General features: G+C 43.4%; 1 protein-coding gene and 1 long non-coding RNA gene across 5 annotated transcripts in view; both read right to left on the bottom strand.

The window, feature by feature from the left end:
• Nucleotides 1-4,566: 4,566 nt before the first annotated feature.
• Nucleotides 4,567-8,939, bottom strand: LOC147200137 (uncharacterized). The gene is made up of 3 exons (XR_015101910.1): nt 8,842-8,939; nt 8,100-8,151; nt 4,567-7,131 (listed from the first exon to the last, which is right to left on the bottom strand). It is a non-coding gene; the product is annotated as an uncharacterized LOC147200137 (long non-coding RNA).
• Nucleotides 8,940-18,234: 9,295 nt separating this feature from the next.
• septin9b (septin 9b) overlaps nt 18,235-25,365 on the bottom strand; it is a 74,672-nt gene continuing 67,541 nt past the window's right edge. For all 4 annotated transcript variants that reach the window (XM_086119829.1, XM_086119831.1, XM_086119830.1 and 1 more), the window contains exons 7-11: nt 22,903-23,020; nt 22,708-22,803; nt 22,510-22,606; nt 21,768-21,819; nt 18,235-20,799 (exon numbers count right to left, since the gene is read on the bottom strand). In XM_086119829.1, coding sequence (XP_085975955.1) covers nt 20,580-20,799; nt 21,768-21,819; nt 22,510-22,606; nt 22,708-22,803; nt 22,903-23,020 — 583 coding nt within the window. In that variant the 3' untranslated portion in view covers nt 18,235-20,579. The remainder of the gene's footprint in view (nt 20,800-21,767; nt 21,820-22,509; nt 22,607-22,707; nt 22,804-22,902; nt 23,021-25,365) is intronic.

Below are 25,365 nucleotides of genomic sequence, written 5' to 3'. Positions count from 1 at the left end.
CTTCATTTTGCCCGGCTGGCAAAAGGACCAGCTACAAGATGTCCAAAATAAATGGCAGGATGACTATCAACTTTCGTAAACGAGCACACAAAATATGGGCTGTTGAGTGAAAACTGCATCCATACACAATCAAAGAATGCATGCACCACTTTGAAACCAGGGTTAATTTTAGTTCTTTTGAAAAACTGTTAAATCGTAGCATTCTTTTCAACTTGTTTGGCGTGAACTTACGTGCGCTTCTGCATTACGAGAGCAGGGGACAGGTCCTACCCAGTCCCCGATTATTGCATCATCGGACCTTTTTGTCGGCCAGTGCGCGTGAGCCTTAAATGTGTTTTTTTTTTTCAAAGCACCACGAAGTGACAGAAGCAGCCCGTTATGTCAACACGCCGTCATCCGGGCATGCCGACGCACCTTGGAGGCTGGCTGATACATCATTGTCAAATTGCGCATGGCTGTTAAATGCTAACACGCATCCACTCACGCTCTCCCTCAATGCAAGGCCAAACTATCTTTGCATCTCCAAAACAGTCCCAGGATATCACTTTTTCTTTCTGCGGCTCGGCTCACTCCCGCTTAACAACCTCGACCTCCCTGGAGATGCTACGTCGTCCCCATCGACTCCCACCGCCGTTGATCACTTCAATGAAATATGTCGCAGAGTTTTAATCAAGGCCAATTTGCATGCGGACAGGAAGGGGGTGATGGGTCACACCTCTCATTGCCCGCGCCAAAGGGGAGCTGGTGTCAGAGGCACAGAGGTGGTCGAGACAAGACAGACGAGGTGGACAAATTAGATGCGCGAGGTTTGATTAGGGGCAAAGGGAGGAGATGGTGGACTTCAAGGGGCGGGAACATGGCTGAATACAAGAAAAGTGCAAATTAGGAAGAGGGGGGGGGGGTGGATTGTTCAATTAGCATATCGTAACAACAAATAGTGATGTCATCGTGCCTTGTGTCAGAGGTTGACTTGCCATTGGATCTGGGTAGAAGATTAGAAATAAGACTTCATGGACGATGGGGCATTAAAAAAAAAAATCCCAGTTTTTTTTTTGTCTTGGTTTCTTACGTGCATTTGGTGGATTGCAAGTGCAAAATTTTGAAACCAAGATTGAATTATTTGGGGGGCTTTAATACCAAGATACAGTCTGCTTAGCGCAAATTACAACAGGGAAAGCCTATTATGACAGTTTGAATAAATGTGGGTTTAACCCTTTCAGGGACAGCGGTCACTACAGTGGACAGCTCATCATGTTATCGGGTTACGGTAAATTTTAAGCAAGTTGATTTCAGTCATTGTGTTCAGCACATAGACATATAGACGTCGTAAATGTAATATGGACGCGACAAATATGACTGATGGATATTTCTTGCTCAGGTCTTGCCTTTTAGATTGACTGCGTAAACATAAGGGAGCGCTTGTTTTTGGCTTCGTATTTCACTTGTAAAACTGCATTTGCTGTTATGTAAATCACGAAGACCCGCACAGCTGTCTATCGGAGGAAAGAAAACCATTTTGAAGCTCAGTCAAGAGGGGAACATCAATCATGGCTCTTGCTCAAACATTAGGCAGAACCAATACAACAGTTTGGAATGCGCTGGGGGGGAAGAAACTCCTGGTGGACTGAGCAACAGACGACAAACAAATCTGCCAAGAGTATCATCAGTAGTTGATAACAAAACCGCCAACCTCCACAGGGCAGGGATGAAGGTACCACACTCCACTGTTTGAAAAGGACTTTGAGAGAAGAAATGTACAAAAAGAATCAGAAGGCGAGATTGGATTTTACAAAAAAAAAAAAAAAATCACAGGGATAAACCACAAAGGTTTGGGAGCTGGAGATGAACTTCTCACCTTTTGCCTCATATTCAACTTTTCATCTGAAACCCAGAGACGTGAAGTATTCAATAGAAACAAAGGAATTCACCTCGCCGTTCCAATGTCGACTTCATTTAGCGGGGATTGTACACACTTATGTTATCTGCTATTTGCACAGCAGCCAGACAACGGGTCCGGCAGGGCTGCTGCAGACAGGCGTTGGCTCTCTCACCACTGGCTCACAATCCAGATGCTGAACCGTATGAGTTTAAATAAATAGAGCAGATCATTTGAGTTGGGTGTCTGGCCACCCCTGCGCTCATTGGCTGTCTGATCAGACAAAAACCTGCCTGGTAACGATGACACTGGCGAGCCAGTGGAGGTGTTTACGACCACCCAGGGCATCTCTCGATCTTTTTTTTCTAAAATGTGCTCATAATCTTTTGGGATTGTTTTAAAAGAACAACCACCAAGACCTGTCACATGACCAAAAAAGAACACCACTCTCCGGCTTGGTTCCGACATTAAATATTCAAGATTTGATCAGGCTGAGACTCTTAAGGTACCTGCTGTTAGATTTGGCAGAAACCTTTACATCTTGCTTTCATTTAGTGCGAGTACTACCGTAGAAGGGTTTCTTCCTGAACATTAATTAGCAAACAGTTGAAATGTTAGCATGACGCTAAAACGGAAACCAAGACTTTATCGGTATTCCCAGTGATGCAGTAAATCCTCGCCCCGCCCCTTCTCGAGTAAACCACCCGCTGGGAGGCCTCGCGCCATTTTCATATGCTGACAGATTCAAACGCCAATCACTTTTATCCGGTTTGAAAAGTACTGGAGGCTAATGAACAGTCTTCCCCACTGTTCAGAGTGTGTTGCAACATGGATCTCGGCTGTGTCAAACTGTGCAACAGTACGAAACGGGTTTGAAGAGGACCGTAATGTCGAGTTTCCTCGCTGTACTGCCGGCATCGTTATCAGACGCGTCTCATGCCAAATGATGAAAGGAAAAAGGGCAATGAGTGAATGTTGGAGCTGCTGTCCAGTACGAGTCAATGTGAAGGGAACACGAAGGATGAGATATTTTACTGAACAGCTCATTTAAAGATTAAAGACATTTTAAACATTTTCCCCAGAGTCAGGAAAGAGTCGATCAATCATTTACTCCTTGAGTGCGCTTCGTGAGGGGGCTTGAGTCGCATTGGCTCGTATGTCGGATCAATGTATGAGCAGGGGAAAAAATGACACATTAACTTTGTATATGTGTATCTCTAAAGCAGGGGTCCCCAAACTTTTTTGACCAAAGATCTACGGTACTTTTCGATCAACCCGCTACCGCACAAGCGCACATACGCATGCATGATCTGGTGAGCAATATCCATAATGGCTCCGAAGATGAATGAAACATAAAAATAAAGCAGACACAAAAGTTTGTGAAAAGCAAATCACTGTCTACTTACCTTAGAAGAGACCTGACGCGGAGTCATGGGACGCATTTGATCGTAGCTCACATGTTCCGTTTTAAAGTGTTTCTCCCGGCACTCCAGATTCCCATTCTTTGCCCGTGCCCTCCGCAAATTGTACATGAAACAGACTCTTAACGAGAATAATAAGAGCAATAAAAGAGATAGCGCAACAGCTCGAATCGCACGCTGCAACTGCAGACTGTTGTCACTAACAACTTCCGGTGATGGAGGTCGCGCGCCGGTGACTTACTTTTTATTATTATTATTTTTTTAATACTTTTTGTGAAAGTGGGAATGATACGATGTGTGCTAACACAAAAATATATCATATTAATATCACAGACACACAACTGTTTTGGGTTGGGTCATTTTTTTCCCCTCTTCACCCCCACAGTCCGTGAACTACCGGTCGATCGCGATCGACATTGGCACCTACATTGTCCCTTAGTGTGAGTGTGAGTGAGTGCGAGCGGTTGTTTGTCTATGTGCGCAACCACTTCAGGGTGTACCCCGGCTACTACCCGAAACGACCCTTGTGACGATAAGCAGATCACAAAATGGATGCATGAGCCAGCATTTTTAAGTTAAGATTACAACACAAGTAGCATAATTGGGGAGTTTAGACCTTTATGAAAAGTCATGAATATTTTTTTTTCTTACCTGGGGTGTAAGGGAGGCTTGACCGATACATAGGGGGACTGAGAAAATAATTTATGCATGTTTCAATACTTAAACACAGACTTCTGATGGGGCTATAGCCTTACCCCAGTTAACTCCCGTGTACCGCCAGTCCTGTGAAAAGTACACATTCAAATCGTTTTAAACAATTTCGTTGAAATGAAATGTCTCAAAAAGACATTTAGCTTTACACACACACACATTTACAAAATTATCTTGCAGTCACCATGTCTACCTGGTAGGCTGGAGGCTTTGGGTTCAAATCTCATTTTAGGCTATCCTATTGTGGTATCGGTGCCTGCCTGGGTCTTCTCGCCAGCCTCCTCCCACATTCCAAAAACATCCATTTTAAGTTCATTAAAGGCTCTAAATTGCACTTGGGAGTGAGCCTAAGTGTGACTGGTTGTCTAAACTGCACGTGTCCAGAGATTGTATCGCGACCGGTCCAGGGTGTATACGCGACCTCTGATCCAAAGTCAGTTGGGACAGGCTCCGGCTAGCCCCGCAACCCAAAATGAGGACAAACAGAGCAGAAAATGGTTGGTTGGATAATTCCCTTCCTTACCTTCGCTATGGCAAATAAAGAATCCATGACGAAAGTGTACTATATTCATTTATTACGGAATTCATCAGAAGCATGCCCACTTAGCAATGAAGACAACCAATGTTAAACAATAAAAATATCCACCTTTATTGTTTCAGCATAACATATCAAAGACAAAACCTTAACTCGAGTATATGGTCACAAATAACAATGAACTATACAACAGTAAACAAAGAGTAACCAATAACTTCCGGACTTCTGGACATGGAATTGTACTCCCTTGGTTCATAATAAAGCAGCGATGAGATAACTTCCGTGTGGGCATTTGATCAGCTGATTGGACGACAATTACGGAAATGCAAAAAGATGTCCCTTGACCGTGTTTAATAAAAATGAAACAGAAAAAAAACCCGAAAGCCGTTTCTGATGTGGTTTTAAGGAAGTATCATGGCACACATTTCTGAACGACAGCAAAACATGCGACTCGAACTAAACTATTTTGGCTTGCGATGTAATTGTCACGCTTTCTAATGTCACAATGAGTTATACTTTACGAAAGATGAAGACACACATGCACCTCACGAGTAGGTCCTTTCACGCTAAAAGTGCAGCCTGACACCTTCTTGTTGCCATGTACTCTCCCACACACCTCTTGAATTCAACAGTTGTACTCCCAGTTGCTGGAAGAATGGGCTTCATTAAACATACACTCATTCCTTATCATACGAAAAAAAAGGACTTTAATAACGATTTACAGGCCAAAGAAAGGGACAAAAGGATGGCACGTGTTTGCGTACAATAACGTTAGAGCAAGATGAATACATAGACACAAGTAAATCAACACCGTAAAGTACAAGGTGACTGCTTTCTATCTGAGACAAGACAGTGAGGCGATAAAGATTTTTTTTAAAGCATCACACCAAGGGAAAAAAAAATATCACAAACCCTAAAGTTTAAACCAAGAGCTGCTCCCACTCTTGCTCCCTTTTGTCGATTCGCAGTTTGGAAGCGCCGCATTTGGTCTGGACTTCCTGCTTGATACGACGACGATTCTACTTCAACGATCCTGACACGATAAAACTACGTGGATGACAACACAAAATAAAACCAGACGGCTGGCACGTATCAGAGCTAATCTAGAGTACAAAACGCGGTTTTATTTTCACTGTAAGTGATGTTTAAATGCCATGTGAGCGTACACCCTGTGCTTGTTTATCACCTTTTGCGGGCCTAACACAGGGCCACAGTTAGAAGATTGGGGGTGGGGGGGGTATTTTTTTTAGAAGGGAAAAAGCTGTATGTTCTTGAAAAAATCCCCCCCCCCCCCAAGAAAAGAGTCGTATTACAAGATCAAAGTGGTATTTTGCTTTACAAAAGTTGATTGACTAAAGTTGGAGAAAAATCTTTTGAGAATGAAGTCATTTATATTTTATTTAAAAATAGCATGTTACAAGAATAAAGTTGGGCGGGGTTTTGTTTAAAAAAGTGAGAGTTTTCAAAAATAAAAAATAGCATAATGCCACAGGATTAAAGTTTCAATTTTTTCAGAAAAGTACTTCTTTAGATTTTTACTTTAATCCCGTAATATTATGATTTTCATCTTTAGTCCCGACAAATTACAATTTTTGGCCCCTCAAAAAAATACAACTTTTTCTTGACTTTTGTTGCACCCTTATTTAATCTTACTTTCACAATTATTCTTGCTCGCTTTTTTTCCTTTCCGGTGGAGATCTCACACGTCTTTGAAACAACGTCCTAAATTTAATGTCGGAGAATATTGAACATTTGCGGTTTTAGTTTGTGGGATTTTTAGACTGCAGTTCCTGTGGCGTCTCCCCCCGCCCTCTCAAGTGGTTAGCACTGCCGCCACATCGTTCCGAGGTTGGGGGTTCAAATCTTGGCTCCGGCCCTCCTGTGTAGGGTTTGCATGCTGTCCCTGTGCAGATGTTTGTTTTCTCCTCCATTCCAACAACGTGTTTTGAATGTGAAGTTAAACTCTAAATTGTCCTTAGGTGTGAATGCGAATGCCCGTTTATTTACATTTGCGCTGCGATTGGCTCAGCGCGGGCGAACGAACCCCTGCGTCTCGCTCATAGTCAGCGGGCATGCTCATTCCGGCGCACCCAACATCCTAATTCGCATGAGCCATCTAGAAAGTTTGAATGGTTAGAGGGCGGGATCAAATGCTCTCATTGGCTACCAGTCCCCCAGCACCTGTTGTATCATGACACCAAACTCGACTGTATGTAAATGATAATGAGTGGATCTGCATGTGTATTATGGTGATAGAAAAGTTGTTTATGGCTGGAGAAAGTCCCATTTGGAAAAGAGATGTGCACTCGGAGAACACACGTGTCAATGGGCCTGTTCATGTCAACGGAGCGGGCGTACAGATGCGTGTCTACATTTCATGAGTGAGAACTTGATGTTGGATTGCCACTCCGTTGGCTTGCACGCCGCCGCCCGGAAGCAGTTCGGGCTGACCGTTGGCCTTGGGCTGAACAGGTGGACGCTCGGGCGGGTGACAGCTCAAGTGACTGTTGGACTCGTTTAGCCGGCGCACGCGGTACGTCTCGTAATGGATGCTGCCCGTGATGTCCTTGATGTTCTGCATGTGCGTCCTGTAACAGAGGAAAAACAAATGTGTCCTTGGGCACCACATACCACTTTATTGTTATTTTCAATATTTTTATTGTATTTATAAAAATGTTTTTAAACCATATTTTACTGCTGTATACATTCAATGAGTAAACTATTAATTATTTCAGGATTTTATTTTTCAATTCTGGCCATATTAGATGGAGTTTTCCATGACAAATTCAAACATTAGTCCATGAATTGAACAAACAAAATATGTATATATAATATATAACATAAGAAATATACCTTTTTCCACATAGGGACGGGTACCGGTAGTTTGGGATTTTTATTTTTTTGTGGCCTAATATATTTGATTGGCATTTACAAACTGCATTTTGTATTTCCTTGGATAGTCTCTGTGTGATATTAAAATTGGTTTAAAACACACATTGGTACTTTTTACGCTTTCACGTGACATATTTTTGAATACAGTAATATAATTTATCCATCCATCCATCCATTTTCCGAACCGCTTGATCCTCACTAGGGTCGCGGGGGGTGCCGGAGCCTATCCCAGCTGTCTTCGGGCAGTAGGCAGGGGACATCCTGAACCGGTTGCCAGCCAATCGCAGGGCACACAGAGACGAACAACCATCCACGCCCACACTCACACCTAGGGACAATTTAGAGCGTCCAATCAGCCTGCCATGCATGTCTTCGGAATGTGGGAGGAAACCGGAGTACCCGGAGAAAACCCACGCAGGCCCGGGGAGAACATGCAAACTCCACACAGGGAGGCCGGAGCTGGAATTGAACCCGGTACCTCCGCACTGTGAAGTCGACGTGCTAACCACTGGACTACCGGGCCGCCCTAATATAATTTACTATAATCCAATATCGCCACGATGTAAAGGTAGAGGCTTCTTTGTACAAGAGCAAAAACCTTGTATTCAATAAGAGACATAATTTACAGTACATATAATCAAATTTGGTCGGTATTGGAGTGTACCTGATCAGGAGATCTCGCAGGTAAGCGAACTCACAGTGTGCAATGTTCTCCACTGCAAAACAAAGCAGACACGTATGGAGGTTGATTATTTCATCAATTCTTTTCCTGATGCACTCTCATGGAACTCGGCACCCACGGACAAAACAAGCAAGCCATTAACTCGAACGATATAATGAGAAATTATATGAGCTCATAAATTCACTCGGCTCCATCCTGCCTGCGAGTCATCTATTCACCACAGGGTGGCGGTGTTGCTCACCGGATCGAATGCAGGATCTTTTCTCTCACAAACTGAGCTGAGGCAGGCGTTGACCATTTGCACTTTCCTTGAATTCACTCGCTTTTACTTTGACTGAAGGGGGCTTTAAGTGACTCGTTTGCTCTGACAAGCGACAAAAGTCGTAGCGCTAACACGTGTTTGAATTCTAGATTATGTCAAGAGTGCGAATGGACACTAAATTAAATTCCCTTTGAGAGTGAGAGAGCGGAATGTCATCTTGGGGTTAGAGATGCTGATTAGAGACGTTGTGTGAATCCGTAAGCTGCATTGCCAAAACTATACGCTTGAACTCAAGGGTACATCCGGCCATGTGAGACATACGCACATCAGAGCATTCGCCATGCAATTCCAAAACCAACAAATCACCAGAGGAAAGTTTCACCTCAACTGAACTACAGGAATAAATAAAGCTTTTCACAGCTGCAAAAATGTCCACGTTAGTTCATATCACGTGAGTATTACCCTCAATGGTGCCCCATTTTGTTCTCCTTCCCAGAATTCTCTTCCCGTTCTCCTGGTACTCCTGGTCACTGCCCACCACGGCAAAGGGGATCATTTCCTGAGGGGCGGGGTGGGCTATGAGGTGCACGGAAACAATTACCTTCAGTCATAGTTTAACGTCAAATCTAACACATAGCCTTGTATCTGTAATCATCTTCGCCCATTGAAAAAAAAAAAAAAAAAGGTCCAGGTCAAGGTCATCTTTCTTGTCAAATATACTCTATGTACAACATACAGCACAGATGAAAAAAATGCAAAGGAAACTAGCACTCGATAAATAATAGTAAAATTATGAGGTCGTTTGGCCAAACAGACTTGCACTTCTGCACATCAATACAGCTCACTAGCAAAAACTCGTCTCTCTCCCCAAATGCTTCAAATCTAGACTCCCTTCCCGTCTAAGGAGTCAGTAGCATCAACAATATCATCAAGATTCCTTTGCCGCTGTGTTAGCACTGCAAGACAAATTCATAGATGTTTTGCTGCTATGGCCAAGGTCAACCTAACAGAATACAAGGATGGATAACGCTGAAAACAAACAAAAAAAAAAGTTGCACATTACACACACAGCACTCATTGCCAAGGATTTTGAAGCCATTTTTATTTTCGCACAAAAAATCATTTCTATACATCACTGTAGAGAACGTTAAAAGAAAATTCAGTCCAGTTTTCAATAGTGTCCTGCACATGCTCAAAATATAAACAAACACACACACACACACACAAATAAATTATATTTAAAAAGCATACACTAGTCTTGTAAATAAAGTTTCACAACCAAAGTAAGACTTTCACTGGTTGCTATCGTCACCCCTTCCTCTCCCGCCCTACATCCTCGTCCTCCTCCAGGCCCGAGATGTGCTGCACTTTGTTGGGCCATAGATTTTCCTCCACAACGCAAACATCCTCCTTCGTTAGTCAGGTTCCAATATCAGCTGACTATCAATTACTCTCATGAATTTATCACGTGTTCCAAGGAATTTGTATATGGTGTTCATTGTATTATGTTCTTGTCTAATTATGACAATTGAACAGACAATTTTGCAAATGAAATCATGGTTGACACGTTTTTGGAGTGTAGACTCATTAGTTTGACAATCAACTAATACGTTTAAACCAACCAGCGAGCTCGATTTATTAAGCGAATGTGTTAAATGTGGGGTCATTGAGCTAACTGTAGCTAGTTGTACAAAACCATTTGCAAAGATGCACTGTGACACTTGAGACATGACATTTGCAATTGGATGAAATGAATGAGGAAAAAAAGTCCGTTCTGTTGTGAACAATTACATGGTGGTTTGACGATTTGTCCGTGTTATTTGAGCTTATCGTTTTTGTTTCAAGAAATGAGCCAAACCGAAGGTGAAAAGCTAATGCTAATGCTTTTAACTATTTATATACAGTATTGGCCCGGTAGTCCAGTGGTTAGCACGTCGGCTTCACAGTGCAGAGGTACCGGGTTCAATTCCAGCTCCGGCCTCCCTGTGTGGAGTTTGCATGTTCTCCCCGGGCCTGCGTGGGTTTTCTCCGGGTGCTCCGGTTTCCTCCCACATTCCGAAGACATGCATGGCAGGCTGATTGGACGCTCTAAATTGTCCCTAGGTGTGAGTGTGGGCGTGAATGGTTGTTCGTCTCTGTGTGCCCTGCGATTGGCTGGCAACTGATTCAGGGTGTCCCCGCCTACTGCCCGAAGACGGCTGGGATAGGCTCCAGCACCCCCCGCGACCCTAGTGAGGATCAAGCGGTTCGGAAAATGGATGCATGGATATACAGTATTGGGCTAAGCCTTCTGTTGTACCCACTTTGGCCACCAGGAGGCAGTACACCACAGTCATGTCGATGAAGGAAAATAGTTTCACAAACTAGGGTGACTCTGGAATTTGATGTCATGTTAGCCTTGTCGTATACAGGTACTCCTCAACTTACGAGCAGAATGGGTTTGTCCAAGCTGGAGATGGAAGCCTGAATCGTAGGCTGTAATTGCCTAAAACGTGACTCCCCATCTTGAAGAATAAAGACTGGCCCCTTGCAAATATGCTGACAGAATGCAATTTGCACTGGGAAGTGCATTTCCCCTTCCGCCACCCACAGGACGCACATGCAGCACATAAACATGTTAAACAGCCCGCAAAAGCCTCTCCTCACATCATCAAAACAACATGATGGTGAAATTTAGAGGCCAACAAAATGAAGGGAAAAGGAACACATCCAGCGGTAGGTACAGTTTGTACATTTGAGGAAAGAAAGATGGATTGATACTTCAGGTGTACATCAATCTCATGTTGTATATCCCGGTAGCTCAAAATGTCCTTATACGTCTAGAAGGGCCGACAGCAAACAAAATTGATCATTACAAAATTCATGAGGTCCAGAAATCGTACATCAGGTCTTTTTCTCCTAGAGGGCAATGCCATTACTCCCTTTTTTTTTTTATAACCTTCTTCCATCACCTGCTACAAATCTACCCATAGTGACTAACACACACAAAAAGGGCACATTTGCATAGCGTCTATAGGGTAGAAAATCTGATCATATAAATGTAAATAAGGTGAGCTTAGCGTAAATTTTCCTTGAGAAAACAGCGATCTGATATCGCGTCGAGAGAACGTGCACGCGAGGAGATGTGGATGGAGTGCGGCGGTCTCGGAGGGGGCTTGTGGATCAGTAGATGCATTAATGTCACCACTGACAGAGTTGGATTTATTTATTTGGACATGTTGGCAGGAGCCGGAGCTGGTGCTGCTGTTGGTGAACAGCAGGGGGCAGTAGTGCAGTACCCACTTCCTGCTTTCTACAGTTAGTTTCAATGCAGTTCAATACAAATCATTGTTACAAGGGTAACTTTGACATTATCGCAGATTATATGGTTTCATAAAATAAAATAGTTCAAATAAATACATTTTAAATAAACCCCTAAAAGCCCATGTCTGATACGAATTGAAAAAGAACGAAAAGGATTGTTTTGTATGCAATTTTTATTTTAGCTCGTAAATGAAAATGTATTTCTCCAATTTTAGCTTGAGCTATTTTGTACGATGATAACCTTACAGTGAGAGATCTGTTCTCCATTTTGATTTCAATAGTGTCTCTAATTTGTACCCAAACAGATTTAGCATCCACGTATTTTTGTACGAGTCATCATGTTTTGAAAGGCGCACGGTTCGGCTGCAGGCATTGCAGATTTTTTTTGCCGATCATTTGTTGGTGTCTCCCGTGCTTCCAATGCATCGCTATGTAAATGACGGCCATTGTTCAGCATTCAGAGTTACATTCCGATGTACCTTTGGTCATTTGCACCAGTTAGTCAACTGAATATTTTTCTCTGAAGATCGTGAATCTGTACAAGTGTAAAAATAATTCATTTTGAAAGATTTTTTTTTCTCCACATGAGTGCTCAGGTAGCAAGTGTTCCAATATGACAAAACGGCATAGACCACAACATTCAACAATCTCTTGCCAACAAAGAGCCGAGTGAACTTTATTTACACTGCAGGATGGTTTGATTTAAAGCATTTTGGCTTGTTTTTTACAACATGTTTAGTTTTGGACTCCCATGTCATACTCCTGGACTGGACTTCCTAAAAACCGCCCATATGCCTGCTTATATTCAAACTCGACATCAATGAAAGCACCCATAGTGAAAGAATTTTGGTTCGACTCGATTTAACCAGACCATCACTCCACTTCCCAGGTTTCAACTTTAAAGCAGTAATGTGATCTGATGCTCAAACGATGCATGGCTAAGTATCAAAATCCATCCACGCTCTCGTAACCGGCGATGAAAACAGGCTCGAAATGTACACAATTTTGACTTTTACACCTCGTGACTTTTACCAGCATATACGAGAAAATTCCCTGGTGACATCTTGACACAAAATAATGAGATGGTGCGCGAATATAGGAAGTTGAACAAACGCGTCCGCAGGCTTTATCCCGCCTAATGCTGCGCATTTGGCTAGGAGGAGAACAAGACATCCAAACTGAATGTAATTGTGACAGAGGAAAGTTCATGGCTGAGCAGATACAAGACAAGCATTCTATTAGCTGGCTCCGGGACACGCGGCGCTACCGGCAGAGAGAATGAAAGCGCAATCTTTTGGAGCTGTGTGCGCGCTGCTGGCTCAAATCAGATTATTGTTGCCCGCCGATTGTGGCTCGGGAATTTGATCTTTTGATTCAGGCCCAAACAAACACTCCAAAATTATTATGCCTGTCTCTCCGCACGCAAAGAAAACATCAAAAGTAAGCCGCGGATGGAATAGAAATGCAACAATCAGATCCAAGGGTACACTTAAAAGAACAAAAATGTGATTCGCGTGATGGTGACCTCGGAAGAGGTTTCATCACAGAGCAACTGTGAGGATGCCAACTCAGTCAATGGCGCATGAAACGGCTTCTTTTTTATTGGCGTGGCATTCAATCAGTTCCTCTTGGCTGTATGTCCTTGACTTTGTGGTGGTGGTGGGGGGGACCCATTATGGCGGTCCTGCACCTGCCCACGTCTTACTAGCCAATCCCTTTTAATGCCGGCCCCCCTCTTCGCTTCCATTCCTGCATAAATACAATCAAGGCTCGCCAAGAAAGGCAGAACCGCTCAATCTCGTCGGCCGCCGCCTCCGATTGATTATGCAGAGCGTGCGCCGCGCCATCCTCCCGTTGCCTCCCCGTGTCTTTGAATTCCACCCCAAGCTGGCTGCATGCCAACATCCCCCCCCACCCCCCGCCCCGCTCTTATCCTTCACACGCCAACCTTCTGACCTCAGAGGGTGTTCGCCTATCGATTGCCTACTTCATTTTGCCCGGCTGGCAAAAGGACCAGCTACAAGATGTCCAAAATAAATGGCAGGATGACTATCAACTTTCGTAAACGAGCACACAAAATATGGGCTGTTGAGTGAAAACTGCATCCATACACAATCAAAGAATGCATGCACCACTTTGAAACCAGGGTTAATTTTAGTTCTTTTGAAAAACTGTTAAATCGTAGCATTCTTTTCAACTTGTTTGGCGTGAACTTACGTGCGCTTCTGCATTACGAGAGCAGGGGACAGGTCCTACCCAGTCCCCGATTATTGCATCATCGGACCTTTTTGTCGGCCAGTGCGCGTGAGCCTTAAATGTGTTTTTTTTTTTCAAAGCACCACGAAGTGACAGAAGCAGCCCGTTATGTCAACACGCCGTCATCCGGGCATGCCGACGCACCTTGGAGGCTGGCTGATACATCATTGTCAAATTGCGCATGGCTGTTAAATGCTAACACGCATCCACTCACGCTCTCCCTCAATGCAAGGCCAAACTATCTTTGCATCTCCAAAACAGTCCCAGGATATCACTTTTTCTTTCTGCGGCTCGGCTCACTCCCGCTTAACAACCTCGACCTCCCTGGAGATGCTACGTCGTCCCCATCGACTCCCACCGCCGTTGATCACTTCAATGAAATATGTCGCAGAGTTTTAATCAAGGCCAATTTGCATGCGGACAGGAAGGGGGTGATGGGTCACACCTCTCATTGCCCGCGCCAAAGGGGAGCTGGTGTCAGAGGCACAGAGGTGGTCGAGACAAGACAGACGAGGTGGACAAATTAGATGCGCGAGGTTTGATTAGGGGCAAAGGGAGGAGATGGTGGACTTCAAGGGGCGGGAACATGGCTGAATACAAGAAAAGTGCAAATTAGGAAGAGGGGGGGGGGGTGGATTGTTCAATTAGCATATCGTAACAACAAATAGTGATGTCATCGTGCCTTGTGTCAGAGGTTGACTTGCCATTGGATCTGGGTAGAAGATTAGAAATAAGACTTCATGGACGATGGGGCATTAAAAAAAAAAATCCCAGTTTTTTTTTTGTCTTGGTTTCTTACGTGCATTTGGTGGATTGCAAGTGCAAAATTTTGAAACCAAGATTGAATTATTTGGGGGGCTTTAATACCAAGATACAGTCTGCTTAGCGCAAATTACAACAGGGAAAGCCTATTATGACAGTTTGAATAAATGTGGGTTTAACCCTTTCAGGGACAGCGGTCACTACAGTGGACAGCTCATCATGTTATCGGGTTACGGTAAATTTTAAGCAAGTTGATTTCAGTCATTGTGTTCAGCACATAGACATATAGACGTCGTAAATGTAATATGGACGCGACAAATATGACTGATGGATATTTCTTGCTCAGGTCTTGCCTTTTAGATTGACTGCGTAAACATAAGGGAGCGCTTGTTTTTGGCTTCGTATTTCACTTGTAAAACTGCATTTGCTGTTATGTAAATCACGAAGACCCGCACAGCTGTCTATCGGAGGAAAGAAAACCATTTTGAAGCTCAGTCAAGAGGGGAACATCAATCATGGCTCTTGCTCAAACATTAGGCAGAACCAATACAACAGTTTGGAATGCGCTGGGGGGGAAGAAACTCCTGGTGGACTGAGCAACAGACGACAAACAAATCTGCCAAGAGTATCATCAGTAGTTGATAACAAAACCGCCAACCTCCACAGGGCAGGGATGAAGGTACCACACTCCACTGTTTGAAAAGGACTTTGAGAGAAGAAATGTACAAAAAGAATCAGAAGGCGAGATTGGATTTTACAAAAAAAAAAAAAAAATCACAGGGATAAACCACAAAGGTTTGGGAGCTGGAGATGAACTTCTCACCTTTTGCCTCATATTCAACTTTTCATCTGAAACCCAGAGACGTGAAGTATTCAATAGAAACAAAGGAATTCACCTCGCCGTTCCAATGTCGACTTCATTTAGCGGGGATTGTACACACTTATGTTATCTGCTATTTGCACAGCAGCCAGACAACGGGTCCGGCAGGGCTGCTGCAGACAGGCGTTGGCTCTCTCACCACTGGCTCACAATCCAGATGCTGAACCGTATGAGTTTAAATAAATAGAGCAGATCATTTGAGTTGGGTGTCTGGCCACCCCTGCGCTCATTGGCTGTCTGATCAGACAAAAACCTGCCTGGTAACGATGACACTGGCGAGCCAGTGGAGGTGTTTACGACCACCCAGGGCATCTCTCGATCTTTTTTTTCTAAAATGTGCTCATAATCTTTTGGGATTGTTTTAAAAGAACAACCACCAAGACCTGTCACATGACCAAAAAAGAACACCACTCTCCGGCTTGGTTCCGACATTAAATATTCAAGATTTGATCAGGCTGAGACTCTTAAGGTACCTGCTGTTAGATTTGGCAGAAACCTTTACATCTTGCTTTCATTTAGTGCGAGTACTACCGTAGAAGGGTTTCTTCCTGAACATTAATTAGCAAACAGTTGAAATGTTAGCATGACGCTAAAACGGAAACCAAGACTTTATCGGTATTCCCAGTGATGCAGTAAATCCTCGCCCCGCCCCTTCTCGAGTAAACCACCCGCTGGGAGGCCTCGCGCCATTTTCATATGCTGACAGATTCAAACGCCAATCACTTTTATCCGGTTTGAAAAGTACTGGAGGCTAATGAACAGTCTTCCCCACTGTTCAGAGTGTGTTGCAACATGGATCTCGGCTGTGTCAAACTGTGCAACAGTACGAAACGGGTTTGAAGAGGACCGTAATGTCGAGTTTCCTCGCTGTACTGCCGGCATCGTTATCAGACGCGTCTCATGCCAAATGATGAAAGGAAAAAGGGCAATGAGTGAATGTTGGAGCTGCTGTCCAGTACGAGTCAATGTGAAGGGAACACGAAGGATGAGATATTTTACTGAACAGCTCATTTAAAGATTAAAGACATTTTAAACATTTTCCCCAGAGTCAGGAAAGAGTCGATCAATCATTTACTCCTTGAGTGCGCTTCGTGAGGGGGCTTGAGTCGCATTGGCTCGTATGTCGGATCAATGTATGAGCAGGGGAAAAAATGACACATTAACTTTGTATATGTGTATCTCTAAAGCAGGGGTCCCCAAACTTTTTTGACCAAAGATCTACGGTACTTTTCGATCAACCCGCTACCGCACAAGCGCACATACGCATGCATGATCTGGTGAGCAATATCCATAATGGCTCCGAAGATGAATGAAACATAAAAATAAAGCAGACACAAAAGTTTGTGAAAAGCAAATCACTGTCTACTTACCTTAGAAGAGACCTGACGCGGAGTCATGGGACGCATTTGATCGTAGCTCACATGTTCCGTTTTAAAGTGTTTCTCCCGGCACTCCAGATTCCCATTCTTTGCCCGTGCCCTCCGCAAATTGTACATGAAACAGACTCTTAACGAGAATAATAAGAGCAATAAAAGAGATAGCGCAACAGCTCGAATCGCACGCTGCAACTGCAGACTGTTGTCACTAACAACTTCCGGTGATGGAGGTCGCGCGCCGGTGACTTACTTTTTATTATTATTATTTTTTTAATACTTTTTGTGAAAGTGGGAATGATACGATGTGTGCTAACACAAAAATATATCATATTAATATCACAGACACACAACTGTTTTGGGTTGGGTCATTTTTTTCCCCTCTTCACCCCCACAGTCCGTGAACTACCGGTCGATCGCGATCGACATTGGCACCTACATTGTCCCTTAGTGTGAGTGTGAGTGAGTGCGAGCGGTTGTTTGTCTATGTGCGCAACCACTTCAGGGTGTACCCCGGCTACTACCCGAAACGACCCTTGTGACGATAAGCAGATCACAAAATGGATGCATGAGCCAGCATTTTTAAGTTAAGATTACAACACAAGTAGCATAATTGGGGAGTTTAGACCTTTATGAAAAGTCATGAATATTTTTTTTTCTTACCTGGGGTGTAAGGGAGGCTTGACCGATACATAGGGGGACTGAGAAAATAATTTATGCATGTTTCAATACTTAAACACAGACTTCTGATGGGGCTATAGCCTTACCCCAGTTAACTCCCGTGTACCGCCAGTCCTGTGAAAAGTACACATTCAAATCGTTTTAAACAATTTCGTTGAAATGAAATGTCTCAAAAAGACATTTAGCTTTACACACACACACATTTACAAAATTATCTTGCAGTCACCATGTCTACCTGGTAGGCTGGAGGCTTTGGGTTCAAATCTCATTTTAGGCTATCCTATTGTGGTATCGGTGCCTGCCTGGGTCTTCTCGCCAGCCTCCTCCCACATTCCAAAAACATCCATTTTAAGTTCATTAAAGGCTCTAAATTGCACTTGGGAGTGAGCCTAAGTGTGACTGGTTGTCTAAACTGCACGTGTCCAGAGATTGTATCGCGACCGGTCCAGGGTGTATACGCGACCTCTGATCCAAAGTCAGTTGGGACAGGCTCCGGCTAGCCCCGCAACCCAAAATGAGGACAAACAGAGCAGAAAATGGTTGGTTGGATAATTCCCTTCCTTACCTTCGCTATGGCAAATAAAGAATCCATGACGAAAGTGTACTATATTCATTTATTACGGAATTCATCAGAAGCATGCCCACTTAGCAATGAAGACAACCAATGTTAAACAATAAAAATATCCACCTTTATTGTTTCAGCATAACATATCAAAGACAAAACCTTAACTCGAGTATATGGTCACAAATAACAATGAACTATACAACAGTAAACAAAGAGTAACCAATAACTTCCGGACTTCTGGACATGGAATTGTACTCCCTTGGTTCATAATAAAGCAGCGATGAGATAACTTCCGTGTGGGCATTTGATCAGCTGATTGGACGACAATTACGGAAATGCAAAAAGATGTCCCTTGACCGTGTTTAATAAAAATGAAACAGAAAAAAAACCCGAAAGCCGTTTCTGATGTGGTTTTAAGGAAGTATCATGGCACACATTTCTGAACGACAGCAAAACATGCGACTCGAACTAAACTATTTTGGCTTGCGATGTAATTGTCACGCTTTCTAATGTCACAATGAGTTATACTTTACGAAAGATGAAGACACACATGCACCTCACGAGTAGGTCCTTTCACGCTAAAAGTGCAGCCTGACACCTTCTTGTTGCCATGTACTCTCCCACACACCTCTTGAATTCAACAGTTGTACTCCCAGTTGCTGGAAGAATGGGCTTCATTAAACATACACTCATTCCTTATCATACGAAAAAAAAGGACTTTAATAACGATTTACAGGCCAAAGAAAGGGACAAAAGGATGGCACGTGTTTGCGTACAATAACGTTAGAGCAAGATGAATACATAGACACAAGTAAATCAACACCGTAAAGTACAAGGTGACTGCTTTCTATCTGAGACAAGACAGTGAGGCGATAAAGATTTTTTTTAAAGCATCACACCAAGGGAAAAAAAAATATCACAAACCCTAAAGTTTAAACCAAGAGCTGCTCCCACTCTTGCTCCCTTTTGTCGATTCGCAGTTTGGAAGCGCCGCATTTGGTCTGGACTTCCTGCTTGATACGACGACGATTCTACTTCAACGATCCTGACACGATAAAACTACGTGGATGACAACACAAAATAAAACCAGACGGCTGGCACGTATCAGAGCTAATCTAGAGTACAAAACGCGGTTTTATTTTCACTGTAAGTGATGTTTAAATGCCATGTGAGCGTACACCCTGTGCTTGTTTATCACCTTTTGCGGGCCTAACACAGGGCCACAGTTAGAAGATTGGGGGTGGGGGGGGTATTTTTTTTAGAAGGGAAAAAGCTGTATGTTCTTGAAAAAATCCCCCCCCCCCCCAAGAAAAGAGTCGTATTACAAGATCAAAGTGGTATTTTGCTTTACAAAAGTTGATTGACTAAAGTTGGAGAAAAATCTTTTGAGAATGAAGTCATTTATATTTTATTTAAAAATAGCATGTTACAAGAATAAAGTTGGGCGGGGTTTTGTTTAAAAAAGTGAGAGTTTTCAAAAATAAAAAATAGCATAATGCCACAGGATTAAAGTTTCAATTTTTTCAGAAAAGTACTTCTTTAGATTTTTACTTTAATCCCGTAATATTATGATTTTCATCTTTAGTCCCGACAAATTACAATTTTTGGCCCCTCAAAAAAATACAACTTTTTCTTGACTTTTGTTGCACCCTTATTTAATCTTACTTTCACAATTATTCTTGCTCGCTTTTTTTCCTTTCCGGTGGAGATCTCACACGTCTTTGAAACAACGTCCTAAATTTAATGTCGGAGAATATTGAACATTTGCGGTTTTAGTTTGTGGGATTTTTAGACTGCAGTTCCTGTGGCGTCTCCCCCCGCCCTCTCAAGTGGTTAGCACTGCCGCCACATCGTTCCGAGGTTGGGGGTTCAAATCTTGGCTCCGGCCCTCCTGTGTAGGGTTTGCATGCTGTCCCTGTGCAGATGTTTGTTTTCTCCTCCATTCCAACAACGTGTTTTGAATGTGAAGTTAAACTCTAAATTGTCCTTAGGTGTGAATGCGAATGCCCGTTTATTTACATTTGCGCTGCGATTGGCTCAGCGCGGGCGAACGAACCCCTGCGTCTCGCTCATAGTCAGCGGGCATGCTCATTCCGGCGCACCCAACATCCTAATTCGCATGAGCCATCTAGAAAGTTTGAATGGTTAGAGGGCGGGATCAAATGCTCTCATTGGCTACCAGTCCCCCAGCACCTGTTGTATCATGACACCAAACTCGACTGTATGTAAATGATAATGAGTGGATCTGCATGTGTATTATGGTGATAGAAAAGTTGTTTATGGCTGGAGAAAGTCCCATTTGGAAAAGAGATGTGCACTCGGAGAACACACGTGTCAATGGGCCTGTTCATGTCAACGGAGCGGGCGTACAGATGCGTGTCTACATTTCATGAGTGAGAACTTGATGTTGGATTGCCACTCCGTTGGCTTGCACGCCGCCGCCCGGAAGCAGTTCGGGCTGACCGTTGGCCTTGGGCTGAACAGGTGGACGCTCGGGCGGGTGACAGCTCAAGTGACTGTTGGACTCGTTTAGCCGGCGCACGCGGTACGTCTCGTAATGGATGCTGCCCGTGATGTCCTTGATGTTCTGCATGTGCGTCCTGTAACAGAGGAAAAACAAATGTGTCCTTGGGCACCACATACCACTTTATTGTTATTTTCAATATTTTTATTGTATTTATAAAAATGTTTTTAAACCATATTTTACTGCTGTATACATTCAATGAGTAAACTATTAATTATTTCAGGATTTTATTTTTCAATTCTGGCCATATTAGATGGAGTTTTCCATGACAAATTCAAACATTAGTCCATGAATTGAACAAACAAAATATGTATATATAATATATAACATAAGAAATATACCTTTTTCCACATAGGGACGGGTACCGGTAGTTTGGGATTTTTATTTTTTTGTGGCCTAATATATTTGATTGGCATTTACAAACTGCATTTTGTATTTCCTTGGATAGTCTCTGTGTGATATTAAAATTGGTTTAAAACACACATTGGTACTTTTTACGCTTTCACGTGACATATTTTTGAATACAGTAATATAATTTATCCATCCATCCATCCATTTTCCGAACCGCTTGATCCTCACTAGGGTCGCGGGGGGTGCCGGAGCCTATCCCAGCTGTCTTCGGGCAGTAGGCAGGGGACATCCTGAACCGGTTGCCAGCCAATCGCAGGGCACACAGAGACGAACAACCATCCACGCCCACACTCACACCTAGGGACAATTTAGAGCGTCCAATCAGCCTGCCATGCATGTCTTCGGAATGTGGGAGGAAACCGGAGTACCCGGAGAAAACCCACGCAGGCCCGGGGAGAACATGCAAACTCCACACAGGGAGGCCGGAGCTGGAATTGAACCCGGTACCTCCGCACTGTGAAGTCGACGTGCTAACCACTGGACTACCGGGCCGCCCTAATATAATTTACTATAATCCAATATCGCCACGATGTAAAGGTAGAGGCTTCTTTGTACAAGAGCAAAAACCTTGTATTCAATAAGAGACATAATTTACAGTACATATAATCAAATTTGGTCGGTATTGGAGTGTACCTGATCAGGAGATCTCGCAGGTAAGCGAACTCACAGTGTGCAATGTTCTCCACTGCAAAACAAAGCAGACACGTATGGAGGTTGATTATTTCATCAATTCTTTTCCTGATGCACTCTCATGGAACTCGGCACCCACGGACAAAACAAGCAAGCCATTAACTCGAACGATATAATGAGAAATTATATGAGCTCATAAATTCACTCGGCTCCATCCTGCCTGCGAGTCATCTATTCACCACAGGGTGGCGGTGTTGCTCACCGGATCGAATGCAGGATCTTTTCTCTCACAAACTGAGCTGAGGCAGGCGTTGACCATTTGCACTTTCCTTGAATTCACTCGCTTTTACTTTGACTGAAGGGGGCTTTAAGTGACTCGTTTGCTCTGACAAGCGACAAAAGTCGTAGCGCTAACACGTGTTTGAATTCTAGATTATGTCAAGAGTGCGAATGGACACTAAATTAAATTCCCTTTGAGAGTGAGAGAGCGGAATGTCATCTTGGGGTTAGAGATGCTGATTAGAGACGTTGTGTGAATCCGTAAGCTGCATTGCCAAAACTATACGCTTGAACTCAAGGGTACATCCGGCCATGTGAGACATACGCACATCAGAGCATTCGCCATGCAATTCCAAAACCAACAAATCACCAGAGGAAAGTTTCACCTCAACTGAACTACAGGAATAAATAAAGCTTTTCACAGCTGCAAAAATGTCCACGTTAGTTCATATCACGTGAGTATTACCCTCAATGGTGCCCCATTTTGTTCTCCTTCCCAGAATTCTCTTCCCGTTCTCCTGGTACTCCTGGTCACTGCCCACCACGGCAAAGGGGATCATTTCCTGTAGATAACACGCACACACACACACACACACACGGAAATGCTTCGTTTGTTTCATTGATGGCTTCACTGCGGCTATTTTTTTGTCATTTCTGACTTTACCCTGATTTTATCATTAATCATCCTGTCCTCTGCATCCTCGTCGAACTCTTTCTGAGGGTAGACATCGATGTCGTTGGCTCGCAGCTCTTCCCTTATCTGCGCAAAACAGTAGATTGCAAGCGTTTGAGGTTGAGCGAGTCAAAAAGTGGAACGGGGCCCGATCGGGCTCATTTTGTGACCACCAAGCTGGCTCACCGTCTGCTTGAAGTAGTCCCTCTCCTCCAGCGTGAGCGTGTCGGCCTTGGCGATGACGGGCACGATGTTCACCACCTTGCTGAGACGCTTCATGAACTCCACATCAAGAGGCCTCAAACTGCAGGAGAGAACGGAAAAGAAATGCTTCTAACCTAAAAGAGACCAACATGCCCGAATGTCCAGTTGTCCACTCCGTTACCATTGTTGACGTGAAGCCACATCATAAACAGGTAGCATATGCAACTTGTTTCACACATGCACAAATGCCACAGAGTTGACTGCAATGAGTCAAAAGCAACCACTAGATGACAGCCATGTGCTATTTTATTGAGTCCAGGCTGACAAGTAGGCATTTTGAAATTTGTGTATTTTTCCTCTTCATCGCTATCATGGCATAAAACGTGAAACCTTCAAAACCTTTTTGAAAAAAGGACTTTCAGCATGAGAGACAATTACACAAAATGCTAAATTACAAAAGAAATATATAATTACATATGTCCTTATTGATCAAATAATATGAAAATGATTCATATCTAGCAATCCAGACATTTTCTATAGCACTTGACTTCATTGTAGCAGAGGCGGGGCACACCCTGGACTGGTCATGACCACTCACATTTCACATTGGCACCAATGATTCCGATTTAGAGTCATCAATTAACCTTAGGTGAAGGGGAAAGTGCAAACTCCACAGCAGAAGGTCCGTCCGAGAGTCGAATGCTTAACCTCAGAACTGTGAGGCAGACACGCTAAGCACAATTGCTTGATGCTGCCCTACATGTGCAATCAACACTATCGATGTTTAATTGACTGTAATCTTCCAAACTAGGATGGGAGTTACCCACATCTTTTTTTGAACACTGAATTGCATTTCTCGTATTTTATGAAGCAGCTAATACGCAATAAATTCCATTTCCCGGTCTTGGATAATCATCACATTTTCCCTCTTCCTTCTTTGCTTCCCTCCTGTTGTAATATCGTGGCAAAGAAAGCCAAATAAAAAGCAAAACACGTGTGGAGTTAATCTTTTAGATTAATCTCTCTGAGATTTGCTCACATCCCACACATGGTGGGAGTTTAGACTGCAACTTTTGTCTTTTAAAGCCTATTTATTTTCCCACATCGGTTTGAGTGAACTCCATATTGTATCACTTAGGTCTTAGGCAATGTTTCTTTTGTGCTCATCCCAGCTTTCATCTCCGTACAACAAGCTCATGCTAGCTGCAAAAATGTACTCATATGTGACGCACTGCTTTTTGAACTTGTCACTTTTTTTTTTCTTTTTTTTTTTGCACTTTGACTTGATTTCGGCCTCTTTTGCCATACGACTACTTTTGGCTGTGCTGTTCAATTAGCTTCAGCCGAGGCGAATCCGGTTCAAAGATCCAGCCTGGGTCATCCCGGAAAAGAGAACAAGCCTGCCGGGCGCTTGACGGGAGTTAAAAAAAAAAAAAAAAGAAATTACCCCAAAGAGTATTCGTGGGAAAAGGAGTGTCAATTAAAGCGACAAATGTGACAACAAGAAGACGTGCAGTCAAGCAGATGTCATGTGAGATATACACGAGTAGACATGCAAATACTGTATATTTCACGTTTCCTGCTGCATATGTTGTAAAGACAGAGGCATAAGCAGATGTGCCCCATCTGTTGCATACAGAATCAAGCTATTGATGTGCCCCCCCCCCCAAAAAAAAGGTCAAACAAAACAAAAACAGGTGAATGGGAAAGCTAGCGGCTCCAATGCAAACCACTGTATTTGACGTAACGGATCATAAGCTATAATTTCCCATCGACAAGGCTTGCAGAATGAGGTCATAACCCGAAAAAAGAAAAAGAAAGTAGAATTGGCTTGGCCATTATCAGTAATGGTTGCTGTTGCATGACAGCGCCCTGCTTCCGTAGCCACTGTTCAGCTATCCAAAACCCCTAAAACCAAATAAAAGGACATCAGTGACATGCAAGGAAAATTAGAGCAAGATGATATACGCAAGTCTCCCTCAGATAAACACAGCAAGACTCGAAATTGCATGAGGGGCTTTTGCGTCTTGGCCCCGCAAACGCACAAACAATCAACACAATATTACGGAGCCATCACCGTCATCTGTTGGTTACAACTGACAGTGACAGTTTTTTTTAACCTTATTAAATCCGTTTCAAAAGCAGCTTTGCATTTTGTTCCCTTTCATGTAGCCAATGTGAACTAAACGGTGACCTTACAATCAAGTTTGAGACTGATTTTTGGCGCACCGTGACACCTTTCGTGATTATACGTCCACATCATAACGTGTGTTGGCTGTCACAATGACCCCCACTCACGTTACCATGACAGACCCAACAGAAGACCACTTCACAAGGACAATCCTCACGAGAATGCGCTCAGCGCATTCTAAGCCTTCATTCATTCTGCCGCTCAGATTCCTGCGTCTACAACATCCATTTCAATCCAAGTCAGCTTTGTGCTTG

Source organism: Hippocampus guttulatus, chromosome 9, assembly GCF_054856545.1.
Source record: "Hippocampus guttulatus isolate MCC_2025c chromosome 9, RoL_Hgut_1.0, whole genome shotgun sequence".
Lineage (NCBI taxonomy): Eukaryota > Metazoa > Chordata > Actinopteri > Syngnathiformes > Syngnathidae > Hippocampus > Hippocampus guttulatus.
The sequence above is the reverse complement of the archived record's forward strand: the minus strand, read 5'-3'. Positions and strand labels throughout refer to the sequence as shown.